Source organism: Salvia miltiorrhiza, chromosome 2 (genome assembly GCF_028751815.1).
Source record: "Salvia miltiorrhiza cultivar Shanhuang (shh) chromosome 2, IMPLAD_Smil_shh, whole genome shotgun sequence".
NCBI classification, from domain to species: Eukaryota; Viridiplantae; Streptophyta; class Magnoliopsida; order Lamiales; family Lamiaceae; genus Salvia; species Salvia miltiorrhiza.
Window position 1 is genome coordinate 65,617,599 of NC_080388.1, and position 23,966 is coordinate 65,641,564.

The 23,966-nt window shown below is 33.6% G+C and overlaps 3 protein-coding genes across 6 annotated transcripts; 2 read left to right on the forward strand and 1 right to left on the reverse strand.

The window, feature by feature from the left end:
* Nucleotides 1-1,056: 1,056 nt before the first annotated feature.
* On the forward strand, nucleotides 1,057-2,130 carry LOC131013083 (uncharacterized). 2 transcript variants are annotated; one of them, XM_057941088.1, is made up of 3 exons: nucleotides 1,057-1,513; nucleotides 1,629-1,753; nucleotides 1,923-2,130. In XM_057941088.1, exons 1-3 carry the CDS (start codon nucleotides 1,355-1,357, stop codon nucleotides 2,002-2,004), a joined length of 366 nt encoding a protein of 121 aa, XP_057797071.1. In that variant the 5' UTR covers nucleotides 1,057-1,354; the 3' UTR covers nucleotides 2,005-2,130. The 2 variants fall into 2 exon arrangements, with proteins under 2 accessions (XP_057797071.1, XP_057797070.1); XM_057941087.1 differs by having other exon boundaries at nucleotides 1,060-1,513; nucleotides 1,920-2,130.
* A 188-nt stretch (nucleotides 2,131-2,318) lies between these two features.
* On the reverse strand, nucleotides 2,319-12,542 carry LOC131013082 (1-phosphatidylinositol-3-phosphate 5-kinase FAB1B-like). 3 transcript variants are annotated; one of them, XM_057941086.1, is made up of 12 exons: nucleotides 11,083-12,542; nucleotides 10,396-10,453; nucleotides 9,710-10,257; nucleotides 8,862-9,015; nucleotides 8,370-8,714; nucleotides 7,241-8,098; nucleotides 6,804-7,135; nucleotides 5,926-6,049; nucleotides 5,663-5,833; nucleotides 3,727-5,208; nucleotides 3,138-3,404; nucleotides 2,319-3,025 (listed from the first exon to the last, which is right to left on the reverse strand). In XM_057941086.1, the coding sequence occupies exons 1-12, from the start codon at nucleotides 11,667-11,669 to the stop codon at nucleotides 2,696-2,698; spliced, it is 5,256 nt and encodes a 1,751-aa protein (XP_057797069.1). In that variant the 5' UTR covers nucleotides 11,670-12,542; the 3' UTR covers nucleotides 2,319-2,695. The 3 variants fall into 3 exon arrangements, with proteins under 3 accessions (XP_057797069.1, XP_057797068.1, XP_057797067.1); XM_057941085.1 differs by lacking the exon at nucleotides 10,396-10,453 and having other exon boundaries at nucleotides 9,710-10,351; XM_057941084.1 differs by having other exon boundaries at nucleotides 9,710-10,453.
* An 8,139-nt stretch (nucleotides 12,543-20,681) lies between these two features.
* Nucleotides 20,682-22,069, forward strand: LOC131013085 (protein LURP-one-related 11-like). Its single transcript, XM_057941090.1, has 3 exons — nucleotides 20,682-21,247; nucleotides 21,323-21,565; nucleotides 21,686-22,069. The coding sequence occupies exons 1-3, from the start codon at nucleotides 21,026-21,028 to the stop codon at nucleotides 21,818-21,820; spliced, it is 600 nt and encodes a 199-aa protein (XP_057797073.1). The 5' UTR covers nucleotides 20,682-21,025; the 3' UTR covers nucleotides 21,821-22,069.
* Nucleotides 22,070-23,966: the final 1,897 nt, after the last annotated feature.

Here is a 23,966-nt window from a genome sequence, read left to right on the forward strand (position 1 = left end):
ATTCGTGCCGTCCAAAGATAAAATTATTTCAGGGACGGATGGAGTAATAATTATATTTACTATTGTATTTAACTATATGTATTTTATGTTCAAATAATTATATATATATAGTACTCCCTCCGTCCCACTGTAAGTGAGACCTTTTTTTTGGGCACGGGAATTAAGAAAGGTGTATTTTGTGTGTAGGTGAAAAGGTGTTTAAAGGGAAAAACTTTTACCCAAAAATGAAAGAGTCTCACTTACAGTGAAAAGCCCAAAATAAAAAGAGTCTCAAATACAGTGGGACGGATGGAGTACTATAATTTTATTTTGTGGGAAGATATCTGACAGATACTAGCTACTAGCTAGCTAACTACTTTATGCTTTTGTCTGTACAATCTACTTTATTAATTAAGCTTTAGAATATTTGAATGGATATATTACTAACTCAAGGCTGCGTCTATTTTGATGGAAAAATTTATCTATAGAAAATGGATATAGAAAAATTCATAGACATATTATGGGGGTGAGTATTTTTATATATATACACAAAGGAATATTAATTTATAATTTTCTTTTTTAAATTATACATGAATATCTAAATTATTTGATTTGCACTAAAATTTTATTTGATTTCATCTTCCGCAACTATATTAAAAATATATATATTAAGGTGACTTGGAATGTTTGAATCGTGATGCGGACAATTCAACGCTGAGATACGACAACATCGTTTTTTGTTAGAGAAAAATAATCCAAAATCAAAATATAAAAGTGAATGAACAAATTTTACAAATTCAGAAAGTCAAATCCGTCTTTTAGATTTGAGAATTTCATAAAGTCAATTTCGTTATTCAGAAAGCTGAATTCAGAATATAAAAAATGGGCCAAAAATTAAACGATGAAGATTTGTTTTTATAGCAAGAAAGTTCATGAATTGAATTGTGAGCAAAGACTATCTCACGGTCAAGTTAAGAGTTGAATATATTAACTTTAATGTGTGACTTGTGGATTGTTAACCACTTAATGCTCCAAACCAACAATAAATCTACTAATTAATTAATTTTGCCTCATTGCGAAAGGAGGAAAATTATAGACCAAGAGCAATAATAGAATCAAACAAAAAATCATTGCAGATGGAAAATCATTACCATCATCAACAGGTAGAAGATAAGCCGAAAAGGAGCCCACCAAACCATGTTTTCTTCTCTTTGTGTAACCTCATTAATCAATACATACTGTAATGTCTATGACTCTAGTCCCTTAAAAAGACAAAAAAACCCAACTCCAATCCCATATAAAGTAAGGTTGATAGATGTAATAAACCCCACCCATTCTTGATCGATCTCTGTAATTTTCTTAGAAATTGGGATCAATGGCTGCAAGATTGTCTCTTTGTTCATCTCCCATGGCTGCTCCATTCATGGGGGGAATCCGGTCGTTGCGATTACGGGTCGGATGTCTAACAAGTAGTAAACTTGTGATGATGTGTTCCAAGAATCATACTCACACCAGATCATCTACCAAGAACAAGGTAACTAAATGTATATATCCTTGGTTTTGTAGTGATGTTCATCAAAAGCATATTCATACATCTTCTTCTTCTTCTTTTTCTTTTTTTTTAAATACTTTCTATAAATGTGAAGCAGATTTTCGAAGATCGGTCGGCTGGTATTGTTTGCTACAGAGATGAGAATGGAGAGATAACATGTGAAGGGTACGATGAGGGCCCTCGTTTTCATAAGAAGTCATCAAGACTTGATCATAATACAAGGTAAGTTTACCAATAATAGAAACATTAATGAATAATGACTTATTTAGAACATAATGTTGACATGTGTCGAGGACTATTTAACGGCCCTACTTTAGCTCGTCTTTATTATGAACTGTGACTAAGTATATAATATATAGTGGTGACTAAGTATATAATTTTGTGACAGCAGAGATGTTGAGATAATTGAACTCCTTCAAAGATGTTGGCTGCGAGTGGCTGAAGAGAGTCATCAAGACAAAGGGGGGAACTGATTCTGACAGTAACTGCTTCAAGAAATTATGTTTTCAATTAGTGGATGGATTATGTATATTGATATAATACTAAGAATCATTCCCACTTACATAATTATGGAGTATTATATATGGTTTTGTTTTTTATGATCAGTTGTGGAAAGGGTTCAGATCAAATGCCCAATCATAAAACACACATTATAATTGTTGTTCCATTCAAATTCTCTAATACTGGAAAACTAAATGACTAGAAATGATTAGATGAAATAATAATGATAATAACAATCATCATCTGTCATTGAGTTTGATCCCAACTCAGAAGAAGAATCAAAGTATAATGGAACCTCGCTTTATACAAAGAAAGAATGGCACTTACATTGTCAATTGAATATACACTTGAGTTCAAAATACATACACAAAAAATTAAAAAAATTGGAGAACTATAAGAGAAGAACATGTTTACAAGAAAATACCTTTTTTGAGGAGATCATCAAATATGTAGATCTCCAGAGGAGTCTTGATTTCAAGGACTCCCTAATTTTGCTATACTTTTTTCTTTCCTAACAAATAATCACGGATTCTAACACTATAAGAGAAGCCAAACTGGATTCCAGATGAACACGAAGACTGACAAACAAGCATATACATAAATAGGGAAACCTGAGACACGGATCGAGTCTTGAGTAGTTCGTGGTAATGATGAACCGAGGTTTTACCCAGCAGGGGTCGTGGTTTGTGAATGGTTGTCTTCAGATAAGTCAGTGTGTGGCTTAGCGGGGACGGATGCAGGAGGCGACCATTGGTCAGGGACCATTAAGAAGTAGGTAGTCATAGCTTTTCTGAATCTCCTCTTGTATTGCTTTGGAGATATCACGGTTGGTGAGGCGTTTTTGGGGCCTCCAAGAATGCCCGATGCCTTCACCCAAGTCTCGAGATGCTTGTCCCACGTGTACTGTCTCATGAAGTCGATGATACCAAGAACAAGCTCGTTCTTCTCTTCATCCACCCCAACCAGTAGTGAGTAATCCATAACATCTACAGACTGCATTTCCATTAATATAATCAAATTAGGAGGCGAAAGGAAAGGAGATAGATACTATGTGTACAATGCCAGGATCTAAATTCATCAAGAGAAAAAGTATGCACAAACTTACAGCAAGAAAAGCAGTATCATTCCAGACTGCTCTTTCCAATATTCTCTTGGCTTTGTTTCCAACAAATATTGGAGAAGTGGGCATTGCTTCAATCAAGTTCTGATCCAATAAAACCTTGTTGCTCCCAGAAGTATCGGGATTATACCGTGACCTGGAGGACCCTTTAAGATCATAAAGTCGAGACAGATTTCTCCCGAAAAGGAGGTTCTCCATAACAAGAAAGTCCATTTTTGATTCCTTCCCTCCTTTCTCTAGTCTGGATCCAACCTTTTCAAAAGAAAACCCGAAAATCATCAATGGTGTTTTATGCCAACACAACTAATAGAAAATCTCTTGTCTCATTATGAGATTTCATATCCATTATTAGTTAGAAAAATCCAATAAAGAACACTGACAATATCAGATTTCAAAACAGAACCTTTTACTCGACGCATAATCGTGTGTGTAAGCTTTCATGTGTAATATGAAAACCTTAATACATCTGTGTGATAATGTATACTGTGAGTTAGGGAGGGAGGGAGAGAGAGAGAGAGAGAGAGTCTAGGTTATGATGTCAGAGATGATGGCAAACTTAGTTGCTTAGACATACCTGATAGATTCCAAGAATCTTAGCAAGGCACGTTGGACTTCCAGAGGCAATTGATTCAGAGAGATATTTAAAATATCCAGGTGCAAATTTAATGAACGATTCCAGCTCTGTCTTAGTCACTTGCTTAATGATGAATCGATCATCCAAAGTCTTTGCAAAAAAGACATTGCTCTTACCACCTTGAGCACCCCACTTCTTACAACGGCTAAGAGATCTAATGAAATCAACTTCAGATGGACAACACATCCTCCTCAAGGCGTCAAAACGCTTTGCAAAGTAACAAGTGACAGTGTATTTTACCTGTCCAAGGGGTCCATCAACCTCGAAAGACACCCTGGCATGTGACGCTTTCGTGTGTAAGAGAGGATCCAAGGGAAAGGGCAAGGAACTTCGAGAAGTTGTGAGGGATAGAAATGTCTCATCGCTTGGGCCAAAACTTTTTGAAGATTCCAACATCATTTCATGGAAAGAGTGAGACTGGGGGAGATTCAGAGAGTCGAGGGACTGCGTAGGAAGCAGAGAGTCAACACCGTCCCTTTGTCTCTCTGCCTCATTAGATAGTTGATGAGCATAATCATCTGAAAGCAGAACATAAGATATTATACTGGTAGGTTCGTCATCATACAATGGAACAACAATGTCATTAACTCCAACAGGCAGGAGCAACCTGGCCCCACTTTGGAGCTCAGATCCCAGATATGATGAAATGTACACAGGAGCATAATCACTTAGTGTATCCAGTTTATGCGAACTCCCCGGGATCAATGATCTATAGAAACTCATAAATGGCATCCCCAACCAGCTTACAGTTTCCTCTGTATTATTAGAATTTTTGGAAAATTCAGTGGATGGCAGATCCTCTCCATGGTTTTCTTGGTCCAGCTTTTCTGAAAGTTCCGCAGTGGGTGACTTATCATCATCAGATAAATTATTGTTCTTGGTGATCCCGAAACCTAGATTATTTTCGCCAGTCCATGCTGCATCCAGAGACTCTGTCAAACTAAAGGGAACTTGCCCATCAGACAGGGATCTCCGAAGACAACGATCAGATTGCACAATATTAGATTCATCTCTGGTTTTCGTTCCAGCAAAATCACTGACAAAAAATGAAGTAGTTCTTTGATGGAGTGCCAAAACATGATGATTTCCTTGTTGATCACTTAGACCATGCCTGTGACGGACTTTCGCAGTTTTTGAATTTGCAGAGACAGAACCAGAACCACCTATGGCTTTGCCTGTTTTAACTGGGACTGCTACCTCCAAAAGATTCTCATTAACAGCATGTTTCTGAACAGTTTCTGGATTCCTAACCTCCACATCATCTTGTAGCGTCTTGTTATCTAAACTATCTGCATATATCAGGCGGTGGTCCCAAACATAACACTGAAATACAAGTTGCCTTCGGAGTCGATTGATCTCAAGAATGTCAATGGCTAGTTGTCCTTTCTTTGGTTCCTTGTTCACAATATTCCGAAGATACCCCTGCATGGTTACAAGCATCTCTCAGCACCCACAGTACCCAATGTAGTCCGACAAAGAAAGATAAAAAGAACTCGCTGCTCCTTCTATTCAGTCTATCTACAAATACACATAGCATAACTTCCCCCTAGACATCCCATAAAAAGAACACTAAAGGCATATGGAAGTAGATGTCGGAAAATAAATTATATCCCTGACCCCTCTCTAGTCGAAAAGGCAAGAGTTGGTGCAATGCATCCATCTCACTCACTGGAAACTTATGATGCACAAGCAGAGGATTAAATGGTTCTATTTTACCAAAACAGTAAGCAAAGTGTGACTATGTAGGAAGATTAATCAAGTTTACCTTTTTCCTCCACAGATAATTCATATCAGTTATATATAGAAGCATAAACAAGATTTACACTTAAAACTCGGTGTGGATAATATGAAAGGACACTTCAAAATGACACCAGACCTCGAATTCAATTTTTTCTTCATGCAATGTCACTTCAAGATCTGCTAGGTGATGTGCTGATTGAGGAACATTTATGCCATTACTGAGCATACTTGAGCAAGATTTTCCTTCTACCAGATGACGCAGAGCATTAAGCACTTCGGAGAACAAAAGCTCGGCCTGAGAAGCCACCTGTTATATAAGGTAGAGAGATGAAGAAGGTTCTAAGATTGATATCACCGATGAATGAAAAGAAATACAGGAAACAAGCAAGCTGGTTTCACCTCATTCACTTCTCTCTGTATCCACTCCTGACTTTCATAATTGAACTCAAGCTTTGAAGGTGGCAAGTATACTGAGTGAACATCAATTGATGCATAACGAAAGCAAGCAACCATGTTACCAAATCTGCACGTAACATAACATCATAAAGCATGCAAAATACGCAGCAAGCATTAAAAAGTTCAAATGCAGTTTGCTATTGTTATTTAGTCTTCATGGATGGCCAAGAAAAGCAACCCATCTATCGAGCACATCTTTGAGATTTAGAAGAAAGGTAAAAAAGCCACAGAAGCAATAACATTGCTCATTCGAGCAAATCTTATTAGCCTAATTGATCTCAAAGATCCCAAATTTTACTATGATGTTACAACGACATAAACTGAATATGGTGAAAGTTAAAAAAAGACTATAAGGTGTTTGGCTGAGCTTATAAGCTCTTCAGGATAGCTTATAAGTTGTTTAGGATCTTATAAGCTCATTCAAAGTGTTTGGCAAAATAAGCTCCTAAACAGCTTATAAGCTCTAAAAATAAGCTTCAAGAGCTTATAAGCTCCCCAAAAAATGAGTTCCTCTATCCCAACTTATTTTTTTATAATCTTATATGCAACAATCATTTTATAATATTTTTCAACTATAACTTGTTATTTTCATCATTATATCATTTCACGTTCATTTCTTTCAATTTTCTCTCTGTAAAAAAAAATTCTCTCTCTAGCTCATAAGCTCAATTATCCAAACACTTTGACAACTTATAAGCTCTTAAGAAAATACATCTAATAAGCTCTTGAAACATCTTATAAGATGTTGGAGCTTATAAGCTTAGCCAAACACCCTCTATATGTATTCATGATCCTTAAGATGAATATAACAGATATCATACCCATAGAACCGAAGACAATCTCTATGTAAAGAATGCCCACAACTTGCCACTCTGCTAGCAGCAGCATGATTTGAAAAGCTAAGCTCCAAAAACTTTCCAAAGGACAGTCCCCAGGCAGCATCAGACATTACAACTCTTCGAGTTGCAGGAGGGAAGCCATTAGCTCTGGGGCACTTCAGGCAGCGGTGCCACATCCAAATCTTTCCATCCTTCTCACCAGGTAAAAGAATTTCAGCCAGTTTCTTAACTGAGATTGTAAGGGTACCTTGTCGATGAGTATAGCATTGAACATGGGCTTCTGCAGGCATCTCACATGAGCGGCAACTATAATTCTGCCACAAAGTTAGGTACTCAGTAAGAGTCAACCCTAAGAGCATATCTAGGAATGCGTACAATAGCAACGTTTCTCTATTACCAATTCAAGAAGAGCAAGATACCTGATCAAACAAATGATCTCGTAGGAAACGACCCAAAGGCTTGTCAAAGTTCCCGTAGTATTTGATTCGGAAAAGATGGGATCTTTCACAGACAGTTCCCTTCCACACACATCGTGATGATAACGAAACCAAGATACTCTGATGGTCTGAAGGAGTAGGTTGGAAGTCTTCATTTAGTGTAGGTTGTTCCTCAAGAATTTGTTCTCCATTAACTTCAAAAGATGGTGGAAGTGAAACACTCCTGTTATGGTTATGGTCATTGTTAAAGAGATCGCCTTGCAAGATTTTGACGTCTGAATCCCCAAAATCACTACTGATATGGCAATCTCCGGTAGCAGTTAATCTCTCTGCATCTAAAATATTTGCTTCGGGAGACCAAAAGAACTCTTCGAAGCCTGTTTCTTCTGATCCATGCCAAGGTGAGTGGTCATTCAATGAGTGCTGAAAGCCTTCGGTAGAAAATGATGGCGGGTCAGTGTAGTGAGAGCTCATAATAGCAGAAAGGTCAGGCGTCTTTGCATATTCATTTACAGGAGTGGATGGAGTCGAAAGTTTAATGAGTTCTGAACTAGGCACACTGACCGACCTAAGTGGTTCATCAACAGTTTGAGGCCCAGGAGTTTTCTCATTCTCTGGGACCGTAAAACCAGGTATAGTAGAGATGGACCTGTCAATCTTTGAAGGCTTATCTGGAAGTGCCACAGTGATTGGAGCATTTACAGGAAGTTCTGGCAGAGAGGCACCTTCATCAGCTAGAAAAGATGTCTCCAAGGCCAGGTGATAAGCCGCAAAAATTCCATATTGCACAACATGCTTCACTTTCTTCAAGTCATCACCATTGGCACCTCGTAGGAGTATCTAGAGGAATAAATGAGATATATTAAATTTTCATTGGACGTAGAAACAGATTTTAAAGTTCCCAATGTAATCATGGAGACATATTAAATTTTTCATCGAGAAAAGTTAGACAATAATACTGACTTTCAGAAAATGCACCATAAGTTTATATAGGAAATTTAAACGAGAAAAGTTAGAACAGCATTTGCCACTATAATTTCTAAAACATTTAGCCATGCAATACCAATGTCGAATATAATGCTATCCAATTTATTGGTAGTGACAAACTCACCGTGAAGCCTAGTGGTTTTGGACAACCTTCAAAATACATCAGTGTCTTTACCAGCTTTTTTCCAGCCTGACAAGAAGAGCCATGCTCTTCCACAAACTTCTCAACATGGAATCTGTCACAATATCCTAATTTTGGGGATGTCAGATGATCAATTGAAGGAACTATCTGGCTGCCAGTGCACCGGGCTATGCGCTCCAATAGCGGTTTTTTAATATTCAAAACGAGTGATATATTTTTTGCAAGAAGGTACTCCTGTGCATATCGTGAAACAGATTTTTCCACCAGAAGAATGTTGGGATGGTGTGCCTCTATTTTTGCAACAGCCATCTTAAGATGATCCATTTCCTGGGTTATATAAGAGTACAAAGCTCAAGACTCACAGGTTCATGTGAAACAACATAAACTAAGTACATATTAATATTATATTACCAATTACCAATAAACCAAAATTTCCTACACCGATAAACAATAGAAAATATCTATAGACTCAACCTGTTGCAATAGAGTATCGAAGCTTGAAAGAGCATTAGAAACCCGATGGTATTCAAGAGCCCCTCCAAGGATCAGCATACGAGGTTTCTCGATTTTTGATGTCATCCTACGATGAGCCACGTTTTTCTTGCAGACAACTCCTTTCACCACCATACTTTTCCAGAAGAAAAGTAATCATAAGAAAAAATAAAAGGTTCCATAAGAAACAAAAGTAGATAGATTTAGTGTAGCTTGAGTTATAACTTTGATGGAGAATGGACCCAAAAAATCATTCTTTATAAGCAACTTGTGGCCTTTCAGCTCATAAAGTAGTTGCCTTTATGCTTGAGATATTAGTCAGTAAAGATTACAGGAGTCTTTGCAAAGACCTAATAAGCCAAAAGTTATGTTTTATCTTGCACGATGCCAAATCTTACTTCAAAAATTATAACAAGGGAGGCTTTAGGATATGATATTTCATACTTTTAAAATGTTAGTTATGGAAATCTTGAATTAAAATAATCAAATTTAAAGGATTTGACGAAAATATGACTTTTCTCTTCGAGATTAAGTTGGGTTTCCTTCTTAAGAAATGTACACCTTCAGACTTCATGCCAGCTCTAAACAGTCTATAAGTTGCTTCAGAGATCCTACAACCTTATCCAAGGACCCTCTAAGTTGGTTCTGAGTAGTATTATTTAGAAATTCATTAACATTCTTTGTATTTTCTTTCCACAACCCAATGCATCATTAATGTGACTATCATCTCTTTTGAACTATTTATTTGGTAATCAATCACACTCTCAATGAAGAATTTTACCAAAACTACTACTTTACTGTAGAAAGGAGAGCAAATATGTGATTATTACCTCTCACTTCGACACCCAGAAGCCAAACATTTTACTTTAACATAGCCTCCTGGGTCCATTTGCCCACTTTTGCTCATATCTGGCTTTAATAATGTAGCAGCCTCCCATGACAATGAAGTGATTATTTCTAACCAACTCTCTTCATCATTTTCATCCCCTGAAGGAATATTCTCAACCTGCAAGAGCTGAGCCACTAAAGCCCGAAAATGACCATCAACTACACTCTTCATGACTTTTTTCTGCTCCTCATTAGTTTTGTCTTTCTCTCTGTTCTCCTCACTCTGGAAGCTGTTTGAGTTGCTCGAGTATCCCCACTCTCCACTAGCAGCAGCATCGTCGTCATCGTCATCATCCTCAAATAGAAGTGCTTCCCTTTCATCTTCTTCGTCTTCTGGTTCAGGAGGGAGCCAGAGCACTCCATTGTTTTCAAAATCCACAGGTTCAAGATCCACATCTTCAGCCACGTACAAAGAAGAAGGTGCCTCGCATTCATCACTAATATCATTTTCAATGGTTTTTCCCAGAACTTGTTGGGCTTCTTCAGAAGCCTGGAAATTAAAACTACTCTGTGTTGGATAGTTTTCCATGCTTCTTGAATTGACAGTATCTCCATCAGGATGAGCTTTGCATGAATCATAGTTGCTGTCAATGTCATCAAACTGAACATTACAAAAGTAGTCATTAACCTGTGAATAGTTACTTGCTAAGTGAGACGCTCCAAATTCTGCATCTTCATCATCACTTCTGTATAAGAAAGATGTGGATCATAATTTTAGACAATAACGAAAACATATATAGGTAAACCAGCATGGCAGTAGTTTTACAGCTTTGTGGACCATCAATTACCCACTCAAGAGTAAGGCTGACACATAAAACTCCCACATAATATCAAGAGTAACAAATATCATCCCACCACAACTTCAAATATCCAGATATAGCAGATAAACTAAGTGATAATTAGTCTCATGATTTGAGCAGAAAAAATACAACACCAAGTTCTTCATATGATGCATAGTTATTCCCGTATTATAGGAACCGATGTTGATCTAACTCATGGCTAACTTGATGAATGTTTTGAAACGAATTGATTCCATAAGGGATCGGAGGACTATGTAAAGATTGAGATATCGAGTTAAGAACATAGAAAAAAAAATGTTCTAAAAGCTGCAATGAAATAAGTAAACGAGATTATCTATTTCAATTAAAAAATATTGTTTTAATATCACATAGATTCTAAGGATCACAACCAATGTCCAAACTGAACCTAGTAAAATGCTCATTATCAAGATCCAAAGGCACAATTTAGTAACACAATGTTTATTATTTCAATAACTGGTAGAGAGTTCAAGAAGCCAAAAGTGAGAAGCAGAAACCTGCATGGTAAACAATTTAGTTGGTCTTGGGATAGATTCTGCTCTCCTATGCCCACATCACGATCATTATTCATTGCTGCTGCAGTACTTTGTCTTTCAATAGATGCTCCTGCTATTGATGGGCTGCGACCAACAGACTTTGGTAGTGATACAAATGTCATGCTACTGCTGTCACAGTTGCTGGACATGGTGCTGATGAAACTGGTAGCTGATGGAGAAGAACTGCTGTGTTCCAGCTCAGCAACCTGGTTCCCATTTTCAACAGGCGCCGTCAATCCCTGTTCCCATAGCTTGAAACAATAGTTGCACACCCTAATCTTATCCCAATCCTCTGGTGGAAGCTTTGGTTCACTGGACAACGTAGGAATGCAGTTTAAAGTACACTTAGAACAGAAAATTCTACCACAGAGTCGACAATGGTGCCTACGGTTGAACAAGGTGAACTGCGTATCACACTCGTAACATACCCTGCAACTCTCATCAGGCATCCAAAAATCCCTCGAAACATGTGCAGGCTCAGACCGCCAAGGGATCCAAGACTTTACCAAACCTACTATATCAGGGAATGTCCTATTTGGAGAATCCATCTACTAAATAACTCACCTTTCCCTCTCATTGTGATATTCTCATTTCCTCCAACTTTTGTATCCTTCTATATCCCCTGCCACTCACAAAATATGATAAAAGAGTATCCTGGAAAATTATCCACTCACTAATGCCAACCAAAATAACCCCATCAAGAGCTTTTGACACTGATTGGCAGCCACCTAGATTTTTTACCAACTATATCAAACCCCTCTATATTCAAACTAGAGAAACTGCAGCAACTTTTCATTCATTCTCCATTCTCCAATACACGCACACAGAAGGAAAGAGAAAAATTCCAGAATCGAGTATCTAAACACCGCTTCCTTCAAAATTCCAGAATTGATTGTCCAACCACGACTTCCTTGATCTACGATATACATGAATACGTACACAAACCCTAATACAAAAGACTCTCAAACCCGAGCCTCTGAATTCCAAAATTACGACACTGAACCAGTGAAGAATTTCAAATGACAACACAGAATTTTAAAATTCGATATTTCTTTCCTCCTCCAAAAAAGCAGGGAATGAAACGGAGCCAAATCAAACCTTGATGCATGCAATCCTCGAAGCACAATAACGAAATTCTTCAACATAACAAACAATTCACTCCCGACGCTGCATATTCAATACATTCCTCAAATTGAAGAAAATCACAGCAACAATTTCCCCAGTTTTGTCGATAACTTCTCCCTCATCAAATCGATCAAACAAAAAGACGCTAAAATAAGCATTGAATTGAAAGAAATCACGCACATGTAAGCCCAAAATTCCATAATTTTGAATGCAACATTTCGAATTGAAAGAAAAGGACTGTCTTTAAATGTGTGCTGGCTGTACTTGGAATTTAATCAAATACAACAGAGAATGAAATTCAAGAAAATAAAAGAAACTAAAATAAGGAGTCAACCTATAAGGTAGTCACACGTGTTCTAGGCAGGGGTTTCTTGGGAATTTTTTAACTAGATTGTTAAAAGTCAACTCATGTCTTCTTTTAATTGATTATTTTGGATTTGGATTTGGATTTGGATTTTACTGAATTTTATTTGACAAAATAAATCTATATCATTCCACTAAAAAGTTGAAAATGCCATTTTAATAATTCAATCTCTCATTCCAAGTAAATATCCGTTACATATTGATTAATTTGCAATTCATACATGCAACTATAATCATTCGTCATAAAATTTTGTTTTGATTTTAAGGGCATTCACGTCGCAGCTCGTTGGACGGGTACGAGTTGGGCTCCAAGCTGAAGCTGGCATGAGGCTTAAGCGCGCGAGCAGAGCACGAAAGAAGAAAGAGAAAATATGTGTCTCACAAGCTTTAATTTAAAAATAATTTTTAGTTCCCAATGACTAATTTACAAAAAAAAATTGTTGCCTGCCAACGGTAATCTTTTTTTTTTTTTCTTTTTTTCTAATTTTCTCGTATGAATACCTCATTCATCCTCATTCATTTTACACTAACAATTCAATTATTTCTCTCTTCATTTATTCTTTTTTTTTCCATATTTTTATATCACTTTTCATCTCTGAAAAATGGATCATCATGGAACAATTGGTGGAGCAACCAAGCGCAAGCGCCGTCACCAGGGATCCCAAATTCTTCTCCCGGCATCATTTTCTCAAGAATTTAGCCTTCACCCCGGCGAATCTTGAACAAACCTCAATTTGTTCAAGATGATGAAGTGGCTGATATTCCTCCCCTTCCGAAGACGATCAAATAACGTGACGACTACACTTCGGTGGAGACCGAGCTTATTTACTCACTGTAGGCCGAGGCAACGTTCAACGCCGTCAAGGGAGCCAATCAAATGGTCATCATGTATTAGGGGGAAATTGCAAAGAAATACAATGATCAACGGTCTCCCAACACTTTTACACACGACAACAAGCAAATCAAGTTACACTTCCAACATGTGCAAAAGGACGTCAAGCCATCTACAAAAAATGCCTAGCAAATTGGGAGAGGCATGAGTGATGACCAAATCACTCAACAAGCTCAAGAAATTCATCCAACCGAACATGTGCAGGGCCGGCCCTGAGGGCGGGCGGGCATGGGCGACGGCCCAGGGCCCCAAAAAATTGAGGGCCCAATTTTTTAATATATCTCATTAATTATAGGCTTTATGTATACTGAAAAGTATTAGATAACATAATTTATTGTCAAAAATTCAAAGTTCAATTTAAAATCAATTTCAAATTATTTTGATGATAATTTTGTAACATAATTTTGAGGGCCCAAAATTTTAAATATATTTCATTAATTATAGACTTTATATATACTAAAAAAAATATTAGGCAATATAACTTATTGTCAAATTTATATTATACTATTAAAACTTCAAAGTTCAAATCGAAATATAAAATTATGCTGACAATGCCAGTTACTGACTTACTGTTCTAAAATGAGCTTCTTAAATTTAAAATTGTTGAAAACGTATTTGAGATCGTCAATGTCCCTAGAGAGATTGAATGATTTGACAATATTTATATACATATATAAAAGCTCAATCACTTTCAAAAATAGTAAGTTAGTTTTCCTACCAAAAATCACCTTACTATTTTTAAAAATAATTTTTTCTTTCTATTTTTTTTTATCAATCTACTCTAGATAATATTCATACAAAAACGTACTAAAAATTTAATAAATGTAAATCATATTAGAAATTCTATTTTTAAGTTATATAAAATAGAAATTTGTATATATAAATCACCTTACTATTTTTAAGTTATATGTAAATCACCTTAATAAATGTAAATCATATTAGAAATTTGTATATAAAATTATTTATCTACAAATTTATATTTTAAGCTAAAGAGTTCTAAAATGAAAAAAATATAAGTTTAATCTTAGTAACTGACTAAATTGTTATAATAAAACATTTAAATATAAAAATAATACTACTATATAGTAAAAATATAAAAAAAAAGAATAAAATAAACAAATTTTAAAATGTTATGATTCTTGATCAGGACAAATTTTAAATTTCATCTTTGCTAGGTTGTATTTGTTAATTTTATCAAAATACAAATTTTAAAATTAAACTATATATTCATTAAATAATATATATATATATATATATGCTATTAGTACTGTGTATATTTCAGTAGAAATTTTGTATAAGTTATTTTAATATAATGTGTATACATCATATCATCTTTAATTTTGTCATGTATGAACGAAATTAAAATTCAGGGCAAATTTCAGAATGAGCTAAAGTTTATGTATTTATATTGTAATTTTATATAGTTGAAAAAAATAGCAAAATTAACTAATAGTTTGTGAATTTATAGTCAATTAACGCCTCAAAAAAATATTTATTATGAAATGCAAATAAGTAAAAAGTAATTAAAAGTTCCAAAAATCCTTTCAAAATTAATAGAAAATTTGAAAGAAAAATATCTAGATATTTGGGTGGAAATTTTTTTAATAGATAATAATAATCGTTAGTTAAAAAGGTTTTGTCAAGATCTTGATCATTCATTTTATATCCTCCAATTATAAGATGGTTTTATCTTCATTTTAATGCTATTATCTTTATTAGAGCTATTTTATATAATTATATAAGTAACTTATAGAATTTTATTTTCTAAATATAATATTCTAAAAAATATAATTAAGAGATTAAGAGATTTTAGATAACATGCAACTAAAAATGCTAGATGAAGTCATTTTTTATAAGTAATGGAAAATTTTATTTTTCATTATATTGAGGGCCCATTTTTATGATTTCGCCCAGGGCCTCATTTTTCTCAGGACCGACCCTGAACATGTGGGTCAATTCAAATACCTGATGCTTAGCATAATCTCTACGAATCTTCACCAGCAACTACGTCCATTCTTCAAAGCGTTCAAAGAATTCCTTTCTTCCGAGGGGGGTACATGACGACATCATCCGATCCGAGCATCATGGTTAGGCCTATAGGCCAAAAGGCGATAAAGCGCGACAAGGGAAAATGTTATTCCTGATCTAGAAAGAAGATTCATCATTGCTATTCCTAATGAGATATTGTATAGAGCTAAAGCTCATGCACTAGAGCTGCTAAGAGGTACAATAAAATCCCATTACAATAACTTGAGGAACTACATAGCAGAGCTACTTAGAGTAAATCGAGAAGAAAGGTTTGAGCTACTAGTTGGGGAGAGATCTGTTTTTAAGGGATTATATGTTGGTTTTAGTGTACTGAAAAAAGGATTTTTAGAGGGATGCATGCCAATAATCGGTTTAGATGGCTGTTTTCAAGGCCGGTCCGAATAAAAATGAGGCCCTGAGCGAAATTATAAAAATGGGCCCCTAATATGTTATCTTTTTCAATATATTGAAAAGAAAAAATGTTCATTACTTATAAAAAAAGTGACTTCGTCTAGTATTTTTACTTGCAAAATCATCCACAACATCGTTCAAATCTATGTTATCTAAAATCTCTTTTTCTATACATAATATTGTCAAACCATTCAATCTCTCTTGGGACGCTTTCAACAATTTTAAGTTTTGGTGAATTTTTTTTTCGGGAGTTCCAAAATGGTTTCCTACCTTCATAATTTGCAAATTGCAATGTGAATTTTATTATTATTATTATTATTATTATTATTATTATTATTATTATTATTATTATTATTATTATTATTATTATTATTATTATTATTATTATTATTTTTTGCTTGGACAATTAGGACGATAATCAAGAAATAAATTGATATAAGAGAATGATTGTGTGATGAGGACAAATATATGTCTCCCTTGAAGACCAAAAGATTAATGGCGCTGTTAACAGCCCTGCAACCCTGATTTCTTGGGATTTGGCGTTATTTTGAAGACTATTACGTGATCGGTAAAGACGGGGATTATCACGAAGATAGGGATGAACATGAATAACTATAGCTCAATTAGAAGTATAAAAGAAGTCCTATTCCTACTAAAATATTCTTACTATTTTAGTCTATAAAAACATGTAAAGTCTCATTGTAAAGATCATCATTAAACATCACTCATATCGCTTACTTACGCACATGAAATTCCCAAAATCAATACAAGGCTTCCAAAGTTTTATCCCATATTTGAGTCTTTACTGTTTTCCGTTAGAGCTATTATTTTTATGCACAACAACTGGCGTCGTCTGTGGGAACGGATGGTATTCCTTATATTTATATAATTATATTCATGATTCAACAGTAAGAAAATTAAATTGAAGAGACTACATTTTCTCATTCTTATTTTTTGAGAAACTGGCCAAAAGTTTGGAGAAGATGAAGAGTTTTTTTTTTTTTTTTTTTTTCAAGAAATACGTTGAAGGAGATGAGATCTTATCTGCTAAGATGTTAATGATTTAATGGTATTTGACAATACATTATGTTGGATTCAAAATCAATAAACCAAATATTTTTTAGTATACATAAAGCCTATAACTAATGGGATATATTAACAAATTTGGGCCCTCAAATTTTTAGGGCCCCGCCCTCAGGCCAACCCTGACTGTTTTTTGAAAATGCATCTTGGTGGACAATTGCTTTGTGCAATTGGACAGTTTCTTTATAGCTCTGTCCTTGCTCACGATCAACAATTTTAGATAACTAAACTCTACTTATTATAAAATTATTTTTATAATTTCTAATAAAAATTATAAAATAAAACACCTTTCATCAAAATTCAATAAATTACTAGCTATAATTTATAATACCAACAATTAAAGAATGTGATATTCAATAAACTTAATATACAACAACAACGTTGATATAAGAAAAATAATACGCACATTACGGTCATGTTAGTATCAGACACACCATTGCTTGAATCCGATAACTTATCCAACATCGGCGAGCCGGTTTCACTCACATCCATCGTGAGGAGAATCGATCGACTGACTTTATGGCGAGTAGGGGGCACCAGACCCAGGCTTTGACCACATTTGATCAATTTTTTATCCCACAATACTTTCTTGCTTTCGTTAGGATGGACCAACTTAATTATGTTAACTTTAGATTTTCGATTTCATGATGATAGTTAGTCCATTTAGGTTTGTTTATTGGCTGATGATGTTTCCTTTGTTGTCTAGATGTAGTAATTTTTAGCTATATTTATGTATGTTGTCAGTTCGTTTGATTTTTCTTTTTATTGATTTCTTTGAGCGATGTCACTTTTGGGCATCTTCGTATAAGTGATATTGATTGATATTTTATTTATAGATTGGAGGTTTGCCTAATCCTCACCCGTCGAGTGTTTACAAGAAAAAGAAAAAAGAAGAAGACAAACACAACCCACGCTATTCCTATTAGTTACAATTACAAAGGGGAGAGAAGGCACTTGAATAAAGTTGAAATATATACGTGTATTATTCAATGAAGACAACCTTTGATTAATGTGGGAGTCAATTTCTAAAGTAAATTGTTTTCAACAAAACCAAGGGCGTTTGCCTCTTAAACTTGCTTCATAAACGCCCTTTAAACTGTAGATTAAGTCGTAAAAAATGGGGCCTAGTTGACATGATGTGCTTTGACGTGTATGATACCAATTCCAAACATGTATGACAAAGAGAACAATTGGAATTTGTAAATTTGCCTTTTAATATCAAGTTCCAAAACTTGATCTACTCAAAAAAATTGAAAAAAATGCAATATCGTACAATTATAAGGCCAATCCAACTTGTAAAAGGCGCTTAAACTATGAAAAAGCGAACCATAAACTTCCAACATGAAGAATATCATCTTCATTCCTTGTCCAAAACCACTTGATCCAACTACATTAAAGAATTCTCTAATCTCAACCAACCCCAAAGACTAGTGTTCAGTTATATGATATTTTTTCTCCATTAGCTAAGTTACTATATCCCATTTTTGGCGTTCAATTCGTTTGCCATTTCAAATTTTTAGTCTGTTTTTCATCATTTTTTCAAATTTAATTTTTGTAATTGTTAATCAAGATTGGACACACACACATACATATATAGGGAGAAGATCAAATGAGAATGGACAAATGTGGTAAGAATAGAGAATGATTGCATAAGTCAAGATATATGTATATATATATATATATATATATATATATATATATATATATATATATGTTGCATAAGCTGCTTGTAATGACTGCATAATGAAATTCAATTAATTAGATAAAATTTTCGCTCCCTTCAAGATTCGAACCCAGGTAAAAATTTTGTGCAGTATTATATTGCAGCTTATGCAACACTATATACTGATTTATTCAATCATTCTCATTTCTCACAAAAGATAGGAGTATAACTCATCCATATGTGTGTGTGTGGGTATATATATATATATATATAGGGTGTGGTTCTAGAGAGAACTACATTATTTGTGAGAACAGGAGAACCATCAAATCTAATGCATCCACTGTAAAAATTAATGCATTCGCTGTTAAAATTAATGCACTAATTTTTTTTTAAAAAAATGCTCCCTTCAGGATTCGAACCCAGGATCTGCATTCATCCAACAAGATGATGCATCCACCGTAGATCTTGATGATCGAATGGCTGAAAATGGTTCTCCGGTCTTCTTTTATTTATGGTTCTTTCTTGAACCTCTCCCTATATATATATATATATATATATATATATATATATATATATATATATATATATATATAGGGGTGGGCTATCGTGAGAGCACATCTTAAAATAAGAAATAAGAGCAATTTTTAATGTATGAATTTTATATAGAACACGTATGAATTCGCTGTATAAAGGTATGAATTGTGAAAAATAAATTTTTGCTACCTTTGGGATTCGAACTCAGGACCATAAATCCATCCAACAGGATTACGAATCAACTGTAGATCTTGATTATCTAAGGGCTGAAAATGATTCTTATTTATCTTAAGAAATGCTCTTATTTTAGCCCTTCCCTATATACATTTCCTATATATATATATATATATATATATATATATATATATATATATAGGAAATGGACCATGTAATACTAATTTTAGACCACACATTTTGTCTATGCGGCGCACCAATAACACAACACGTGGCAGAAGTCCTCCAAGATAAAATACAATCAAGGGTAAAATGGGAATATGAATATTAAAAAAATAAAAATAATTTAATATCCAAAAAAATTTCGATGCATATAATTAAACATGAAAATGCATATATATATAAACACAAATATGTACTCCCTCCGCCCCGCTCTAAATGTCCCCTTACTTTTGGGCACGAAAATTAAGAAATGAGTATAAAGTAGATAAAGTGGGTATAAAGTATATAAAGTGGGTGGTGGAAATTGTTTAAATATTAAGTATAGAAAGAGAGTGTATTGCCAAAAAAAGTATGAGACATTTGGAGTGGGACGGAGGGAGTATAATATTACACATAAAAATGCATTGCACTAGGCGATCGATCATGTAGCTCTCGTTGATGCCCCCTCCCCCATTTGAATTATTCATATAATTGAACATAAATATGCATATAAACACAAGAATGCATAACTTTTCACACAAAATGCATATATATAAAAATGAATTAATATGCATAACTTTGCACACAAAATAAGCATGATGTTGCCACAATGCAATGCATTTTTTTGTTCAATTATATACATTAAAAAAATATATTTTTTTTAATTTTTAATATTCAAAATTTTTATTCTCATTTTACCCTTGCATGTATTTTGTTTTGAAAGCCCTCTGTCACGTGTCGCATTCTCACTGCGCCACATGTACAAAATATGTGGTCCAAGTTTAGTACATTACATACTATCTAAGGACACGGTACTACCGAAACCCAACCATATATATATAATTATTTTTAGCATTTAATTTCAATTTTTAAAATAATAATAAATTATTAGGGTTGATTATTTCATAATTGTGGTATATATTTGTTTAAGCTTCAATTTCCAATAATAAATTTAATGGTAGGAGTCGTAGGACACGGGTGGGACACAAGACATTGGAACAAATGATCGAACCATCCAAATTAATTAACAGCCGCCTACTAGCTAGGGGCTGCATCCATATATATATACATTTCATAGAAAACACCAAACACACTTTGGAAAGTTGTGGTCATTTAGTTGAAATCTATGACAATCCAATGTAAATAAATTCACATTTGTCCAAACAAAAGTGCAGCCCATAGAGAGCTACAATGCTGAGTTAGGACAAAAGGGTGATGTAGCTCTATCCACTTGATGCTTCTTTTTAATTGTGTGTGTTTTATATTTACAAAATGTACATATACAAAGCCAAAAATGTTCACATGTTCATCATCATCAATCACTATGCAAACAAGATCCTAAAAGGGTCATTGAGTTTTTGCAGTTCCAAAATCAAGAAATAAGTAGTAATAAAGTTTCAAGATTGCTACAAATTAAATATTTATTTCAGATGGCAAAGGTGCATCCTCAGCTCGTTGCTTCCTGCACTTCATCAAAGCAAGAAGTGTTCACTCTTTGGATGAAGTCTCTCATCATGAGCAGCAACGGTTGTGCTGTTTTCGATTCCAACGGTCGTATCGTATTTCGTGTCGACAACTATAGCCACAGATGCACCACTCAAATCTGCATCATGGATGTCACAGGCCAAGTCTTATTTACCATAGTTAAAAAGGTAGGAGTAATTTTTTTTCATAAAAGAAATGGTTAATTTGTTTCATTAATTGATGATCATATATTTTTGTACCAGAAATTCTCCCTCTTTGCAACATGGGAGGGATACAGATCAACAACGAGCTCAAAATCCAGCAAGGTGTTTAAGGTTCGAAAACTCATGGGAATCACTAGGATTCTGGGATGTTTTAGAGGTTACTCAATTTGCAAAGCTTTGATCAAACTAGATGAAGACTTTCTATGTGAATACAAAATGGAGAATCAAAGTTCTAAGCAATCTTGCAGAATAGTTGATGCTTTTGGTGGGCTTGTTGCAGAGGTGAGCTAGATCCGATGTTTTTTACATGAAATTTTAATTTGTATGATTTAATTTCTTGGGATTTTGATCAAATTAATATATATAGTTTATAATTAATTATTTTTCTTTATATACATATAGGTAAAAAGAAAGATAACAACAAGTGGAGTTGTTCTTGGAGAAGATGTGTTGACAATGGTTGTTGAGCCTCATATTGATCACTCTCTCATTATGGGATTGGTGGTTGTTTTTGGTCTCATGCATCATAAGTTGTGAAGCTCTTGTGATTAAAAAAAGAAAAAGAAAAAAAAAAACCAAGATTGTTTTTCTAGCTCGGGCATATGATCGATCGCCTTGCATCACTTGTACAAATCGCGATTCAATGTGTTCGGATTTGCCAAACGAAGGAGGAGAAGATTAAAATCAGAGCAGAACATCGAATGAAGATTATTTGCATGTATAAGTTTTGAAATATGTAATTTAACCATAATTAAGATAAATGATCATATATGGTTAATTATGCAAGTGTACGCAATTCATAGAATGAAAGTGTTGCTTGTTTCAATTACAAAGAAGATTGGTTAGAGGTTGGTGAAATGAGGGTTGAAATTAAACTGTATAATAATTAACTTAATAAGATTAATTGTTGTCTCAGTAAAATTAAATGATAAATCACTGAATACATATAGTAAAAATCAAAATACTTGTAAAACGTTGAGCCCAAAGTTTTGCAAATGTAGGGCAAATTTTCAAAAATTGAGCATAAGTAGGACAAATTGAGCCCGAAAAATCAATTTGTCCTGCAATTGCAAGCCCAAAAAATTTTGTCCTACATTTGCAAAATGACCAAAGTTACGGTCCTAAAAAACGAGAGAGAAGATAGGATTTTTAAAACATTTTAATCTTTAAATAAATATAATTTTTACAATTCAAATCAAATATTTACATAAAATATGTCAAATTGAAGCTCTTATTGTGATCTTTAATTTGATATGCATATTACATATTTTATAATTAGTCGAATTTTATAATTTTAGAAAGAAATAAAATAAAATAATTAAAAGATTAAAAAAAATTAAAAAATATAGTTTATAAATAAACCTTGAATTTTATTATAACTCCAAATTTCCCACTCAAATTGAAATCTTGTCTTTTTAAGGGTTATTTTATTTCCTTTTTTCTTCCCCTATATTTTATTTTCTTGCGTGGCAAAAAATTTAATATCTTGCCACTCCAAAATTGCCACTCAAAATATTTAATATGCATATCAAATTAAAGATCACAATAAGAGCTTTAATTTGATATATCTTATGTAAATATTTGATTTGAAATGTAAAAGTTATATTTATTTAAAGATTAAATTTTTATGTCTTTAAATGTCTCCTTTCTTTTACCACATTTTACACCAAAGAGAAATTCATCATTTTTCCTTCCTTATTCGTCATTCTCCATTCTCTAAATATATATCATTCATCCAACAAGATGATGCATCCACCGTAGATCTTGATGATCGAATGACTGAAAATGGTTCTCTGTTATTCTTATATATATATATATATATATATATATATATAATTACATAAAAAGATTTATCATGTTTATTTGTATAAATCTAAATAAATATAGTAGCTATACAATTTTCTTAATCAAAATTTTGATTTAAATTCATATGTCTAAAATATAAGGAGATTAAATTGAGAATTTAGATAAACAAGAATGGAAAAAGTTACGGGAATGTGATTTAGGATAAAAGATTGAATTATATTTTCATATTATTTCTAAATAAAAGAGAGAGCTCAAATGACTAATTGGATAATGTATATGATACGATAATATAATAACTTATACACAAACTATCTTGAATAAGTGAACAAATTACGGTTAATGCAATAATTTATTCATAAAATTATTAAAATATAAGATGAAATTAAGAAAACATAAATTAAATTTTAGAAAGGAAAGAACAAAAATGTAGCAATACGAAATAAAAATACGCATGAATTAAGAATTAAAAAATAAAGAAAAGAATGGTTAAGTAGCAAATTAATTAACCACCCCTAACATTAATATGAAAAATTAAATAAGTTCTTAATTAACATTTATAAATTGAGACAAATAGACTCTAAGATAGTAAGATAGATGGAGGGACTTATTTCCTCAATTTGTGTACGTTGGAGATCTAATTGCCTAAAACATTATATTAGGGCCTGCTTACGTTTTGTTGTAAACTAGTATGACCATTCGTGCGATGCACGACAAACATCGAAATCAACCACATGTTTTAAATAAAAAAAATATAAATATTAGATAAATTATAATTAAATACAAAATATATTTTAAAAATAAATTAAAGATAAACCTCATCAATTACAAATTTTAACTTTGCATAATGTGTAATGATAATCATAGTTATTAAATAATT